Source organism: Budorcas taxicolor, chromosome 10, assembly GCF_023091745.1.
Source record: "Budorcas taxicolor isolate Tak-1 chromosome 10, Takin1.1, whole genome shotgun sequence".
NCBI classification, from domain to species: Eukaryota; Metazoa; Chordata; class Mammalia; order Artiodactyla; family Bovidae; genus Budorcas; species Budorcas taxicolor.
The window spans coordinates 75,841,573-75,857,892 of NC_068919.1; the positions used below are offsets into that span (position 1 = coordinate 75,841,573).

Genomic DNA, 16,320 nt, shown 5'->3' on the forward strand with positions numbered 1-16,320 from the left:
TCTCAGGCATTACAGTCTTGTCTGACCTTTGCCCAATGTCTGAAAACTGTTTTCCTAAATTTTTTTCTTTTTCTTTTAGTTTTCTAGTTGTTTATATGTGAGGCCAAGTCTAGCATCAGTTATTTTTTCATGGTGAGAAGTGGAAGTTTGTTTCAGTTCAGTTCAGTTGCTCAGTCGTGTCCGACTCTTTGAGACCCCATGGACTGCAGACCACAGCACACCAGGCCTCCTTGTCCATCACCAACTCCCAGAGCTTATTCAAACTCATGTCCATTGAGTTGGTGTTGCCATCCAACCATCTCATCCTCTGTCATCCCCTTCTCCTCTCACCTTCAATCTTTCCCAGCATCAGGGTCTTTTCCAATGAGTCAGTTCTTCACATCAGGTGGCCCAAGTATTGGAGTTTCAGCTTTAGCATCAGTTCTTTCAATGAACACCCAGGACTGATCTCCTTTAGGATGGACTGGTTGGATCTCCTTGCAGTCCAGGGGACTCTCAAGAGTCTTTTCCAACACCACAGTTCAAAAGCATCAATTCTTCAGTGCTCTGCTTTCTTTGTAGTCCAACTCTCTCATCTATACTTGATCACTGGAAAAACCATAGCCTTGACTAGACAGACCTTTGTTGGCATAGCAATGTCTCTGCTTTTTAATATGCTATCTAGGTTGGTCATAACTTTTCTTCCAAGGAGCAAGCGTCTTTTAAGAAGTCTGGTTAGTAAACATTGATAGAAATGCTTTTAGACTTTTGATATATTATAAATTAATAATTATACTTTTTAAAAATATCTTATTTGTTGTAAATTGAATTTAATTTTTATAGATTTGTAAAGAGGTATTAGCAGGATATTAAGGAAACTGATTAAGATTCAGTTCTGTTCTGCATCTTGAATGCCTACTCTGTGTCTCAGACTTTGTACATCTTGCTGGGGACAGAAAAAGTAACATGTGATTTGAAGGCCAGGTACTCAGTCTGGTAGGGAGAGTAGACCTATGTATTATCTATTGCTGCATGACAAATTACCCTAAGACTAAGTGGTTTAGAAAACTTAATCTCTTGGCCAGGAATCCAGCCATGGCTTTAGCTGGATCTTCTGGCTCAGGATCTTTCAAAAACCTGAAATTAAAATGTCAGTCAAGCTGCAGTGGTATCAAGGCTTGACCGGTGGAGGATCCATTTCCAAGTTCACTGACATGGTTGTTGGCAGAAATCAGTTCCTTTCCACATGGGCCTCTTGACAGGGCAGCTCACAGTGTGGTAGCTTATATCTCTTGTAACCTTATCTCAGAAGTGAAATTCTGTCATTTTCACTGTATTCCATTTAAGAAGTAAGTCCTTAGGTCCTGCCTACACTCAGAAGGAGGGGATTACACAAAGATACGGATATAGGACACGAGGATCGTTAATAGCCATTTCAGAAATTGCTTTAATAACCCATGGTATATAAATTGCATAAAATATTATAACTGGGTCTATAAAATAATGTTTTGTTTTATAAAGAAATAAAGTTTCAGAAGGAAACCTGGTACATTTTGATCCATTTACTATTTGCAGATGAAGGGTTGTATGTGAATCTCAAACAGAAATGAATTCATAAATACTTGACAAGAAAACAACCCACTCAGAAGAAATCTCAGCAAATACTGTTTATAAATTTTAGTCAGAAATTAGCTCATATTGTTAATGTTGAAATATTTTTGCTAATAAATTTGAAATATTTTCATTAATAAATTCATCCACAAATTAACTGAGTGACTCATTTCAAAGGCTGTACACACTTCCTATAGCTATCTCATTGTCTTTGCAAAGGGAATCTTCTAGATGAGGAAAAAATTAAGACATAGAGAATTATTTTTAATGGTGAAAGGTAACCATAAGATTGCTGATCTTATTGGCTTTTTAGACCAGTTTACTTTAATACTTAAGGGGGTGTCTTGTAAAATATATGTTAATAATAATAAACCCTAAAGTTGTTGAATGATTTTATTTTCCTTATAATGGCACTGTCCTCTGCATTCTACATTCGTATTTGCTTTCTGGAGCATAAAATGCAGTTGAGGTTGATGTGCCCAGATTTTGTATCATGTATCATAGAGGCACATGCCATTATGACATCTTCACTCACTCATTCATTTATTTTAAAAAATATTTGTAATTAAGTTTTAAATACTGTTCTAAGTACTTTGGATATGTCAGTGAACATGGATAAAAATCATTAAGTTAACATTTTGGTTGGTACGGTTCAAAAATAAACAATAAACATGATAGGTAAGTAAGCACACATTCATTATAGATAAGAAAAAATTATATATGTGCTCTTTTAAACCATACTAAGGAAAATTACATAGAAAGCTACTTGGTTTTCAGCTTATTTTTGTTGATCACTTTTTAAAATATTGATCAAGACAACAAACTTTGGGGAAATATTCTCTCTAAAGACAGAATTAAAATCATGCTATTAATTAAGAAATGACCATGTTTTGCTCCTACAATAATTTCTTGCTTTTCATATGCAATATCAATATTACTCTAAAGTGCAGTAATTTAATGGGTTTCTGAGGTGGCTCAGCAGTAAAGAATCTGCCTGCCGATGCAGGAGTTGCTGCAGACGCAGATGCGATTCTTGGGTCAGAAATATACCCTGGAGGAGGAAATGGCAAACCACTCCAGTATTCTTGCCTGGAAAATTCCATGGACAGAGGAGCCTGGCGGGCTCCAGTCCATGGGATCACAAAGAGTCGGATACGACTGAGCAACTGAGCACAATTTCTCCTCTTCCACGTACTAATTTAATATCTTAAGTATTTTTGGTGGTTTATAAAATCCCAAAGCACTTGGTATGACAAAATTATGTTTCTGTAAACTTGTTACTGTTCGAATTATTTTATACTTTTGCTGGCTTTGAATATTTATGATAATTGTTATAATTTTAAGTAAAATGTTACAGCACATCTTTTATTATTTGTTATTGAGGTGATTCTTGTTTAGAAAACTCTATAGTTTTGTTTATCACATTTGTCTTTCTAGGTTAGTTTTTTCTATGAAGGGGAAGATTTAACACTTTTAATGTCTTATTGGTAAAGGTCAGTTTTCATTCCCATCCCAAAGAAAGGCAATGCCAAAGAATGCTCAAACTACCGCACAATTACACTCATCTCCCACACTAGTAAAGTAATGCTCAAAATTCTCCAAGCCAGACTTCAGCAATATGTGAACCGTGAACTTCCAGATGTTCAAGCTGGTTTTAGAAAAGGCAGAGGAATGAGAGATCAAATTTCCAACATCCGCTAGATCATGGAAAAAAAGCAAGAGAGTTCCAGAAAAACATCTATTTCTGCTTTATTGACTATGCCAAAGCCTTTGACTGTGTGGATCACAATAAACTGTGGAAAATTCTGACAGAGATGGGAATACCAGACCACCTGACCTGCCTCTTGAGAAACCTACATGGAGGTCAGGAAGGAACAGTTAGAAATGAACATGGAACAACAGACTGGTTCCAAATAGGAAAAGGAGTACGTCAAGGCTGTATATTGTCATCCTGCTTATTTAACTTCTATGCAGAGTACATCATGAGAAACGCTGGGCTGGAAGAAGCACAAGCTGGGATCAAGATTGCCCCGAGAAATATCAATAACCTCAGATATGCAGATGACACCACCCTTAGGGCAGAAAGTGAAGAGGAACTAAAAAGCCTTTTGATGCAAGTGAAAGAGGAGAGTGAAAGAGTTGGCTTAAAGCTCCACATTCAGAAAACGAAGATCATGGCATCTGGTCCCATCACTTCATGGTAAATAGATGGGGAAACAGTGGAAACAGTGTCAGACTTTATTTTTTTGGGCTCCAAAATCACTGCAGATGGTGACTACAGCCATGAAATTAAAAAACGCTTACTCCTTAGAAGAAAAGTTATGACCAACGTAGATAGCATATTGAAAAGCAGAGACGTTACTTTGCCAACAAAGGTCCATCTAGTCAAGGCTATGGTTTTTCCTGTGGTCATGTATGGATGTGAGAGTTGGACTGTGAAGAAAGCTGAGCACGGAAGAATTGATGTTTTTGAACTGTGGTGTTGGAGAAGACTCTTGAGAGTCCCTTGGACTGCAAGGAGATCCAACCAGTCCATCCTAGAGGAGATCAGCCCTGGGTGTTCTTTGGAAGGGCTGATGCTAAAGCTGAAACTCCAGTACTTTGGCCACCTCATGTGAAGAGTTGACTCATTGGAAGAGACTCTGATGCTGGGAGGGATTGAGGGCAGGAGGAGAAGGGGACGACAGAGGATGAGATGGCTGGATGGCATCACTGACTCGATGGACGTGAATCTGAGTGAACTCTGGGAGTTGGTGATGGAGAGGGAGGCCTGGCATGCTGCGATTCATGGGGTCGCAAAGAGTCAGACACAACTGAGCAACTGAACTGAATGTCTATTGGTTTAGCTTAGTATTGAGTAGAATGTATTATAGGTTCAACATATGGTAAGACAACATTTTACAGTGGTGCATGTATTGTCAGACAGTATAATAATACATAAACATTAATACTTCTTTTGTCAACTTACTGAATTAAATAAATCCCTTAGGCCATTAGGGTAGATTTTTTTAAATTGAGATTTGGGGTTCAAAAGGACAAAAATTGTAGTCATGTTCTTTAATTGTTGAAACCGTTTCTTCAACTTTTCTGTGTAGTCTTTCATAACTACTTAATGAATGGTTAAGCACCCATCACATTGTTTTATATATAGAAACTATCTTTTCTCTCTTTTACAAGGACCTCAGTGCCTGGAAATAAGACTTTTCTTACATAGCTCTGAACTTGTCAAATGGTATTAAAGTTATATCTTTGCCTACAGATATTTTTCTTGGGGAGAAAATTGTTTTGTTTCCAAAAAATTCAAAGCTTCGTGATGTAGAAGTGACAAATGAAACCAATAACCTAGCCTGAGACAGCATATCTATTTTGTAGTGTAAGATGCACAGTAACTAGAATTTAACTGGTATTAGACTTCTGTTGCAATTGTTGGTATTTTAAAAAAAAATTTGAGGAAGGAATAATCTACCATAATCCATATGAATCTTTGCTTATGAATCTTTGCTTATGTTTGGAGTGGTTGCCAGCTGTATAATGGCTGTGATAACCTTTACTTGGCTAATTGCCTGTCACCTGCAGAGTGAAATGGTATGACAGCTGAGCAGTGAGAAGGGGGTGGAGTTTAAATTTTGTAGAAATGAATTCATTCATACAGAGACCATGTTTCAGTTTGAGATAATGGAAAAATCAGCCCAGAATATGTAGTTGAGTACATTTGGTTTGGTTTTGAGTGAATTTTCAAAGATACAGTCTTTAAATCTCAGTATCTGTGCTATATTGCACAGTGATGTTAGAAGGAAAAGTAATAATGGCGTTTGGAGGACTTTCAGTCTTAGAGCTAATTAATTTATGTTGTAGAGCCTTGATTTAATATGGAGATGTAAAAGCTTTTCCTTTTTTCTTGTTACATTATTTGCCAGCCTATTGGCTACTGAAAACCAATATGTTTCTTTTAACTCCATGAATTTCAGCTTATGCTATTTTATACATCCTAAATAATTTAAATAATTTCCTTCTCTTTCCACAGCATGTAGAGTCCATGAAGCACAGGAAAATAAAACTTCCTACTCATACCACCAGGAGGATCTCTTGAAAAGAGTCACCATAGGACTACAGGAGAGACTAATTTGTCTGAAGCATCATGTGTTGAAACAACGGAAGGCTACAGCCTTTGCACTGCTTAGAAATAGAGTGATGATGTTTTTAATTCTGTGAGCTCCAGGACCCCAGGAGAGTGAGTTGAAACTCTGAAAATGCGGCCATGGACTGGTTCCTGGCGTTGGATCATGCTCATTCTTTTTGCCTGGGGGACCTTGCTGTTTTATATAGGTGGTCACTTGGTACGAGATAATGACCACCCTGATCACTCTAGCCGAGAACTGTCCAAGATTTTGGCAAAGCTTGAACGCTTAAAACAGCAAAATGAAGACTTGAGGCGAATGGCTGAATCTCTCCGGTAGGTTCCAAGAAACTGGGAAGAATGGTGAAATGTTGTACTTGGTTTTTAGGTGTAGGGCTTCAGTCAGCTATTAAAAAAACGCGTAATGATTTCTGTAAACTGCTATTTTTGCAAAAATTTAAATATCTTAGTAAGGTACTTTTTGTACTACTTCTCTATGTAGTTAACATAGAGAATTACTCTAGCAGATTTTGTATTTACATATGAATTTTAGTATAGAAAAACTGTGCTATTCAATTTATGTACTTATATTTTGTTTCAAATTATCTTCAACATTTTGATTATTTTAATTAAGCTTTGTATGATTTGAATTAGTCCATATTAAAATGTTCATCATGGACTGTAATAAACATACTATAATAATTGAGAGACTAAGTTAGTCTAACTGTAACTTATGAAATGAAAAAAATTCATTCTTAAAACAACTGTATCTGGAATCTAGAGATTTACTGTAGTTGCTACTTCTAGTCTATTAAAAAATGTGACAAATATCTGTTAGTCATCAACTTTGGGGAAAAACAAAGTTCTGTATTTTGGGGGGCAAGTGAATGAGGTGTTAAATAGATAATCTATATTTGTTTTCAAAGTTATTGAATTTAGAAGTTCTTTAGTATCTTCTCATTCCTCATACTTAAATGTGAAAGTGATTGTATAGTTAATGCTTGCTGTCTCTCAAGAGAGCAGTTGAAGATTTGAGAAGATGAAAAATTGAGACTCATCTACAGGTGGTAATTGGCTCTAAGGGAAGTAGTGTAGAGAAAAAGAATACTAAGTCATTTCTTTTTTGAGAAACAAATAAACTGAGGAGTTGAAAGTGGAAGCGTTCTGTTGTGCATGGAGCCTTCAGAGTAATTGGAGAAAGAGAACTGAGAGAGTGATGCTGTGGAGGCTGAGGAGCCTTCTCCATTTCTACAGCCTTCTACATTTCTACATTCTATGAGGAAATGTAGGTGGCAGCATCATCCACCCTTGGTGCCTCACTGCCCTTCACTCTTTACCTAGAACTCAGTTCTTTCCTTTTGTTTAGTTCCATAACTTTTCTTCACCCTGATATTATTTTTGATCTCTTTATGTTCTTTGGAAAGCTGGGATATGTGTTAAATGAGTTTTACAACAATGAATGAAACATCATCCCTGTTATTTGTAGGAGTAGTACCAATCAGCAAAGTACAAAGTAATCAGGAATTAGAAAGCAGACAGATAACTTTTTGAAATTTGTGTATCATTTTATTTCCTTGTTGAGAAGAGCCAGGGAGGATCATGGAAAGGATGGTCTTTCAGTAGAGTCTTACTCATTTGTTATGGGAACCAAAGATTGATAATTAGAAGATGGTAACAATAGCTGTCATTTGTTGAGAGTTTATTTTGTGCCAAGTACTATGCCAAGGACTTTATATTATCTCATTGAATTCCGCAACTTTTTGATGGGATGCTGGTTCTGATTTTATAACCATTTTACAGATAAGGAATCAACAGAATATTAAGTGATTTAATTTTTCCCAAGATTACAGTTTTCACAAATGATGGCACTTACTTTGAATCCTGGCAGTTTGAGTGGACAGCCAGGGAACTGGTGAATTGTTTTGCCTCTGAATAGAGGGGCTTCCCTTGTGGCTCAGCTGGTAAAGAATCTGCCTGCAATGCATGAAACTTGGGTTCCATCCCTGGGTTGGGAAGATACCCTGGAGAATGGAACAGCTACCCATTCCAGTATTCTGGCCTGGAGAATTCCATGGACTAACTGAGTGACTTGCACTTTCACTCTTGGGTAGAAACCAGTGAGAAGTAAATGATTCAGAAATCTCAACAAAACATCTCATGTAGCAAATCAGCAAGAGTAGTTAATTTTGGAGAATCCTTGTAGTAAGATCTTATTCTATATTATAGGAATTTTGCTCCTTGAAAAAAGAATTGCCTCTTAATTTAGGCTTATAAAAAATTGCCAATTTTCCCCCTAATTTCAACTTAAGTACTGATACTTCAGTTGGCTTATTTCTAACTGCCAGGCATTAGGTTGGCCAAAAAGTTTGTTCAGGATTTTCTTTAAGATGTCATGGAGACATCCTGAATGAACTTTTTGGCCAATCTAATATTTGTTTCTATTGCATGAAGGAAAACTTGCCTTAATATGAGTTATTCCTTCTGAAAAATAATCTTTGAGTTTCTTAAGTCACTTTCTTTGTAGTCTTTCATGTTTCTGAAGAATTAAGTTCTCAGCTTCTCAGATGTAGAGACAACTTCTAAGAGTGTAGACATTTAATATGTCATGTTATAGAGCATATATACAATCTGAAAGCACAGATGGAGCAAATGAGCCTATATAGACACACACAAATAATTTTAAGAAATGTAATTAATTAGGGAAGAAAACTTCCTCAGGCCTTTCCATCAACTTTATTGATAGGACCATTTGTGTTTTCTCCAAAGAGATTTTATTTTAAAGTCCCTGATACCAAAGGAAGAGCAGTAGAGGTGCTAGTGGCATCGGTTTCTTTTTCTCCCTTTATTGTAATATTTCATACTCAGTTTTCTGTGTCTTTTTTTAATAAGAAGATTTGTTCAGAAGGTAGACTGTGTAGAATTAATTCAGATGTCTGTAAAGCTAGATTATTTTTTTGAGATATGGTATGTGGATTGGAATTAGAAAGTAACCCAGAAGCCTGCATGCGTGCATGCTGAGTCGTGTCAGACTGTTTGCAAATCTATGGACTGTATAGCCCACCGGGCTCCTTTGCCCATGGGATTATCCCTGCAAGAATCCTGGAGTAGGTTGCCATTTCCTCCTCCAGGGGATCTTCCTGACCCAGGTATCAAATCTGCATCTCCTGTGTCTCCTACATTGGCAGGCGGATTCTTTATCACTGGAACCACCTAATTCAGATGTCTTGTAAAGTTAGGTTATTTCTTTTAGATAGGGTATATTGCTTGAAATTGGAAAGTAAGTCAGAAGTCTGATTTACTTAAACATTCAGGACAGTCATTTTTAAAAAGCAATTGCCCAACCCTCTAGCTTGTGTTTGCTAGTCTCATTGATAGGACTACAAATTTAGGAAAATAATTTGAAGATCATTACTCTGAGGGATACAAATGTTTTAGATCAACCTGGGGAGGTTGCTGTATGTTGTTGTTTTCCAGTCGCTAAGTCATATCTGACTCTTTGCAAGCATGCCAGGCTCTTCTGTCTTCCACTGTCTCCCAGAGTTTGCTCAAATTCATGTCCATTGAATCAATAATGCTGTCCAACCATCTCATTTTCTGCCACCCGCTTCTCCTGTTGCCTTCAGTCTTTCTCAGCGTCAGGGTCTTTTTCAATGAGTTGGCGCTTCACATCAGGTAGCCAAAGTATTGAAACTTCATGTTCAGCATCAGTTCTTCCAATGAATATTCAGGGTTTATTTCCTTTAGGATTGACTTGATTTGATCCCCTTGTAGTCCAAGGGACTCTCAAGAGTCTTCTCCAATACCATAGTTCAAAAGCATCATGCTGTGTGTATTTCTGTGTGTATCTATATGTATATTTAATTCTGAATTGTTAATGAATAATTCCTATATGGTAAAATTCACTCCTTTTAGCATAAATGTCTATGAATTTTGACAGATTCTTACAGTCATGTAACCAGCACCGCAATCAAATTATAGAATTCTGTCTCACTCCAGAATTCTGTTGTTCCCTTATGTAGTTAAAATTATATTCTACCTTCTGTCCCTGGCATCTACTGATCTGTTTTCTATTCTGTGTTTCTTTTCTGTTCCAAAATGTCGTATAACTAGAATCATGCAGTAGGTAGCCTGTAAGTCTTTTCTTTTTCATTTAGCATGGTATATTTGAGATTCATCAGTGCTGCTTTGTGTTCTGATAGTTCGTTTTTGAGCAGTATTCCATAGTATGTTTGTGTCAGTGTTGTTGTTGTCTTTAAATGCATTCACCAGTTGAAAGATGTTAATATTTCCATTTGGGGGGCTATTATGAATGACGCTGTTAAAAGCATTTGTCCTGAGTTTCTGCGTGTGAGTTTTTGTTTCTCTTGGGTAAATACCTGGGAGTGGAGTTGCTGGGTCATGTGTAAGTGCATTTTAACTTTATATAAGAGGCTACCCAAATGTTCTCCAGAGTACTTGAACTATTTTTTATTTCCACCAGCAGTGCTTGAGAGTTACAGCTCTCTCCTTTGCTAGCACATGCTGCTGTCAGGTGTCTTTACTGTAGCTGTTTTAATAGATCTGTAGTGTCATCTCCTATAGTTTCAGTTTGCATTTCTGTAATGATTAATGACGGTGAGCATTTTTTTTATGTGCTTATTTCCTATTCATATATGTGCTTTGGTGAAGTATCTACTCAGATTTGTTGCTTATTTATAAATTGAGTTATTTGTTTTCTTATTGAATTCTTTTTTAAAAACTGGGGTATCATATATAACAAAATGGATTATATATATATATATGCATAGATATAAAATAAAAACATAGTAGCATAAACCAATAAACATTTATTTGCTTCTGATTATTCTATTTCAGTTGGCCTCAGCTGGACTGGTCACTGATGTGGTTGTAGCCATCTGGTAGCTTCATTGTGACTGGGCAGTCTGATGACCTGACTCATGTTTGGTGATTAAGGGACCGTCAGCTGCTTCCCCTCTATCTGGCTTCTCTAGAAGGATAGCCCTGGTTTCTTACCTTGCAGTGTTCTAAGCAGGCAAAAGTAGAAACTGCAAATCCTCTTGAGGCCAAGCATGAAAAGTTACACAGTATCACTTCTGCCACATTCTGTTAATCTTTGCAAGTCAAAGGGACTTTCCACATGCAGGGAATAGAAGTAGGAACTGCAAAGAATTTGTAGCCATTTTGACCCACAGTTCTCATCTCTAGATATAATGTTGAATAAATTAGGTCACATTGTAGTGGTCTTGAACAGCCAGAGTTTAGTATAGGCTTGGTTGATAGATAACAAGAAATCATAATTGGTTTTTCAGCAGAGGCGTATCACTGTGAAAATGGTTGAGGAAGATTTAGATTTTCAGGTAGATTCGGCCATGTACTTGACTGGAGTGAAATTAACTGGGAAATACAGTATTAATCTAGACGAGGTGTTGTTGACCTTAATTAATGATTGAATTGCATGGCTTTGGTACCAAGGTACATCTGCTTATTTTCCCATGTTTCCTCCATGCTTTTATCTGGCTTTCCCCAGTCATCCTTTTCTTACTTGTTGATTGCCAGCATCTTGAGTATACATGTAATATCCTTCTTTAAAAGCTTAGAAGTCATCGCTTTTTAGCGTACCACCCTACAGGAATGCCTTTTCAAATTTCATATTTGTCTTGTTTCAACTTTTACTAATGTGAAGTTGCTATCAGTTTACAGAATCTTTGCTTCTTAGGATTTGAACCTGCCATTCTGCCTCTCAGAGTAGAAATTAGCAGAAAACACCTGGAAAATTACTGAAACTTGTTCTGAAACTCCGTGAGCAGTGAACCTCATTGACAGATGTCAGAACTGGACAGAACTTGTAAAATTTAAGGAGTGCTTAACTGAAAGCTTTCCTCTTAATTCCTTATTCTAGTTCCATTTATTTTGGGGAGCATAATTTTAAAAATTCAGTGTGAATTTGTAGCCTTTTTTTTTTTTTTTCTTTTTTTGGTCTAGGAAAGAAAAGATTTCTTCTGGAATTTAGATATTAGCTATAAGCTAAATTTTACATGAAGATATAATTAACTTACGATTATCTGTGTTTCTGAGCTACATGCTAGTCTCCTCAGTTGGATTAGAGCCAAATCATGAATCTTCCAGTGGAAAAATTTGTCTGATACAACGAAAGTATGAAACACTGCCATGGGTAGGAAGGAAACTGATGCAGTTTTTCGTAGGTCATACCTTACTTCAGTTTGCGAAACTGATATTAGAAATTGAAGATGCCTTTGTTCCTGCTGGTTGTTTAGAGGATTTGCTGTAGGCAACCTTCTCCATAAATGCTTGTCTCATTTGTAAAGAGTGTACTTGTATTGAGTCGCTCAGTCGTGTACGACTCTTTGTGACCCCATAGACTGTAGCATGCCAGGCTTCCCTGTCTGTCAACCATCTCCCAGAGTTTGCTCAAACTCATGTTCATCGAGTTGGTGATGCCATCCAACCACTCATCCTCTGTCGTCCCCTTCTCCTCACGCCTTCAGTCTTTCCCAGCATCAGAGTCTTTTTCAATGAGTCAGCTTATGCATCAGGTAGCCAAAGTATTGGAGCTTCAGCCTTAGCATCAGTCCCTTCCAATGAATAAAGGATTGATTTCCTTTAGGATTGACTGGTTTGATCTCCTTGCTGTCCAGGGGACTCTCAAGAGTCTTCTCCAGCACCACAGTCCCAAAGCATGAATTCTTAAGTGCTCATCCTTCTTTATGGTCCAACTTTCACATCCATACACGACTACTAGGAAAACCATAGATTTGACTATATGGACCTTTGTCAGAAAAGTGATGTCTCTGCTTTAGAATCTGCTGTCTAGGTTTGTCATAGCTTTTTTGCCAAGGAGCAAGGGTCTTTTCATTAGAAGAGCATACTGATTCTATTCTTATAGCAAGTGAATAGATTGGAGTATATAGAGCATCTAGCTATAACCTGCCCCCCACCTTTTTTTTTTTTTAACTTTTATTTTTGCAGTCTTCCATCCATTATTCCTTGTGCTATCAAGAATGTCTTACTTTTCCATATGGAAAATATTCCTTTCCTATGTTAGAATATCTTAGTGAGATTTTTAGTCAATATTCCTAGTCTTCTCAGTCTAACAATCAGATGCTTTCTCCCTGGAATTTGTATTAACCTTTTCATATATAGCTGTATTAAATTTGCTAGTGGATTGTTTGCTATGTTAACAAGACATGCTTACCTGTAATATTTCCTTCTTACAGTGTCTTTAGGGTAGTTTTAAGGTTATACAGAAAAATTTTATTCTCAGATAGTGTTTGTGTAAAATTGGAATCCATTCTATTTTATATCTTTGTTACAATTTCACCAGTGAAGCTGCCTGGGCCTGAAGTCTTTATTTTGGGTGAGTGGGGGGAGAAACATAGGTTGGTTTTCGTAGAGACAGGAGACATGTGGGAAGGCTTCAGATTCTAAAAAAAAAATTTGTTTTTCTTTTTTAATAGAAATTGGACCATGCATATTTTCTTTTTTTTTTAATGTCAGTTTTGGAAAATGGATTTTTCAAAAAGTGGTCCATTTTATCAAGATTTTCAAATGTATTAGCATAAAGCTGTTCATAATTCCTTTTTACTTTTCTACTTTATACCTATAATATCTGTAGTACTTTTTCCTTTTTCATTCTTGATTTGTTTATATTTTCCCCTTTTATCTTGCAAACAGTTTATTGATTTTATTTATTTTTTCAAAGAACTTCTCCTGTTTTTTTCCCCCCTATTGTATGTTTGTATTTTGTTGATTTCTATTCTTAGTTTGTTAATTTCCTTCTTGTAGTATCTTTGGAGGTTTTTTTTTTTCCCCCTTTCTTTCTGTTTAAAGCTTTTTCAGAAAGAATTTTTATATTATTGATTTTAAGCCTTGCTTTTTTCCTAACATATGCCTGGAGAGCTATAAATTTCACACTAATCAACTAATCACAGCTGTAGAGAGCACAGTTGCATCTTGACAATTCTGTCAGTGACTTACTTTAATTGATATTCAGTCAAAAATAGTTTCAAATTTCTTTTGTGATTTTTCTTTTTAACTTGCTAGGTATTTAGGACTGTATTTTAACCTACTGTCTGTTACAAAGTATGCATTATGTTATTATAATTTTGATTTAAATTAATCATGAAGTGAAGTGAAGTTGCTCAGTTGTGTCCAATTCTTTGCGACTCCATGGACTGTAGCCTACCAGGCTCCTCCCTCCATGGGATTCTCCAGGCAAGAGTACTGGAGCGGGTTGCCATTTCCTTCTCCAGGAGATCGTCCCAACCCAGGGATCCAACCCCAGTCTCCTGCATTCCAGGCAGATGCTTTAACCTCTGAGCCACCAGGGAGCCCCAAATTAATCATATTGCTCTATAATTGACTACATATTTATTCTTTCTAATGTTGTTTACTCCTTCCTGCAGTTTATTTCTTCCATGCTGATCATTTCCCCTCAGTCTAGAGAATATCCTTTAGTATTTTTGGTAGTGCAAATATGATGGCAATAAATGTTTTTTTATTTTCTTTTTCTGAAAACTTTTAAAACATGTGTTGAGATAATGTTTGCTTGTATAGAATTTAATTTGGCACATTAGAATTTAATTTTTTTTAGCACTTTTAACATGTCATTCTATTGTTTTCTAACTTACATAGTTTTTGTTGAGAAGTTAGCAGTTTTACTTGAAGTTTATCTTTTTCTTTGGCTACTTTTGCATTTTAATTTTTGTCTTGGTGTTATACAAGTTGACCGTGATGCCCAGATATGACTTTGTTTTTATCTAGTTTGAAATTCACTGAGCTCAATTCTGAGATTTGATAAATCGTAGGTTTTAGAAAATCCTCAGCTATTACCTCTTTAAATACTGCTTCTGGACTATTCTTTCTCTTTTCTCTTGAAACTCCAATTATACATGTTAGTACATTTCCTTTTATGGTGTTTCACATGCCTTTTATGTGTCTTTCACAATCTAATTTGTTTTTGTACTTGATTTTATGTGTTTTGTTTTGAACTGTCCTCCAATTTATTTAATCTGTCTTCTGCACTCATTCTGATGTTAAGCACACCCAATTAGTAATTTTTTATGTATTTTGATTCCAAAATATCTAGTTTATTCTTTTTTATGATTTCAAAATTCTTTGTAAATTTTCTATTTTTCATCAATATTGTCCATGTTTTTAAAATAATTTCTTTAAGTCATTATTCTAACATAGCTATTATATTGTCTACTAATACCTGGATCATCTTTTGTTCATCTTTTCCTATTGATTATTGGGCGGATTTTTTTCCTCTTAACATGTCCAGGATTTTTTTTTTTTCCCTCGTTTTTAAGAATACTGGTGTGGGTTGCCATTTCCCACTTCAAAGGATCTTTATTTTTGTTAGATAGTGTGACAAAATATTTTGAAAATATGTTGTCTAAAAGTAGTTTGGAAATTATGGAAACTTCCCTCTGATATGGATATATTATTTCTGGGACTATTATTTCATCTGGTACAATTAGGGATTGAGCTGGGTCATGGCTAAATTATGGTTTTAGTAATACTTAGTCCACTTCTTTTTCTTGCTTGTTGCTGCTGCTGGGTTGCTTCAGTCGTGTCCAACTCTGTGCGACCCCAGAGACGGCAGCCCACCAGCTCCCCCATCCCTGGGATTCTCCAGGCAAGAACACTGGAGTGGGTTGCCATTTCCTTCTCCAGTGCATGAAAGTGAAAAGTGAAAGTGAAGTCACTCAGTCGTGTCCGACCCTTAGTGACCCCATGGACTGCAGCCTACCAGGCTCCTCTGTCCATGGGATTTTCCAGGCAAGAGTACTGGAGTGGGTTGCCATTGCCTTAGGCATAAATCTTTCATGCTTTTTAATTGAGGACTTGATGGATTTCTTTCAGGACTTAAATACGGTGGGAAATTTAGTCTGCCTTTTAGATGTGTTTAGTCTTGCTCATTTGCGTGTTAAACCATGTATCATATAAATATAACAAACACTGGGAAAAAAAAAAAACTATGACTTTAAGGTAGGTCTCAAATAGGACTTTGTCTTGTAATATCCAGGGCTGAAAAATTTTAGTCTGTCTTAAAATTTCTGTCTAGCATCCCATGACCATTGGTCAGCAAACACTGTCTTTCAACAACACAAGAGGTGATTTTACACATGGACATCACCAGAAGGTCAGTACCAAAATCAGATTGATTATATTCTTTGCAGCCGAAGATGAAGAAGCTCTTTACAGTCAGCAAAAACAAGACCTGGAACTGACTATGGCTCAGATCATCAGCTCCTTATTGCAAAATTCAGGCTCAAATTGAAGAAAGTAGGGAAAACCACTAATCTATTCAGCTATAACCTAAATCAAACCCCTAGTGATTATACAGTGGAAGTAATGAATGGATTCAAGGGACTAGATCTGATAAGAGTGCCTGAAAAACTATGGACGGAGGTTCATAACATTGTACAGAAAGTGGTGACCAAAATGATCTCCAAGGAGAAGAAATGCAAGAAGACAAAGTGGTTGTCTTAGTAGGTCTTACAAAGAGCTGAGAAAAGAGACATGAAAGGCAAAGGAGAAAGGGAAAGATATTCCCAACTGAATGCAGAGTCACAGAGAATAGCAAGGAG

The 16,320-nt window shown here is 36.5% G+C and overlaps 1 protein-coding gene and 1 long non-coding RNA gene across 2 annotated transcripts in view; both read left to right on the top strand.

The window, feature by feature from the left end:
• Nucleotides 1-5,662, top strand: part of LOC128054298 (uncharacterized) — a 101,040-nt gene extending 95,378 nt beyond the window's left edge. Inside the window, exon 3 of the long non-coding RNA XR_008200001.1 lies at nt 5,615-5,662. This is a non-coding gene — a long non-coding RNA (uncharacterized LOC128054298). The remainder of the gene's footprint in view (nt 1-5,614) is intronic.
• Nucleotides 5,663-5,840: 178 nt separating this feature from the next.
• Nucleotides 5,841-16,320, top strand: part of FUT8 (fucosyltransferase 8) — a 171,063-nt gene continuing 160,583 nt past the window's right edge. The window contains exon 1 of the mRNA XM_052646732.1: nt 5,841-6,043. Within this exon, the coding sequence (XP_052502692.1) occupies nt 5,841-6,043 (203 nt within the window). The remainder of the gene's footprint in view (nt 6,044-16,320) is intronic.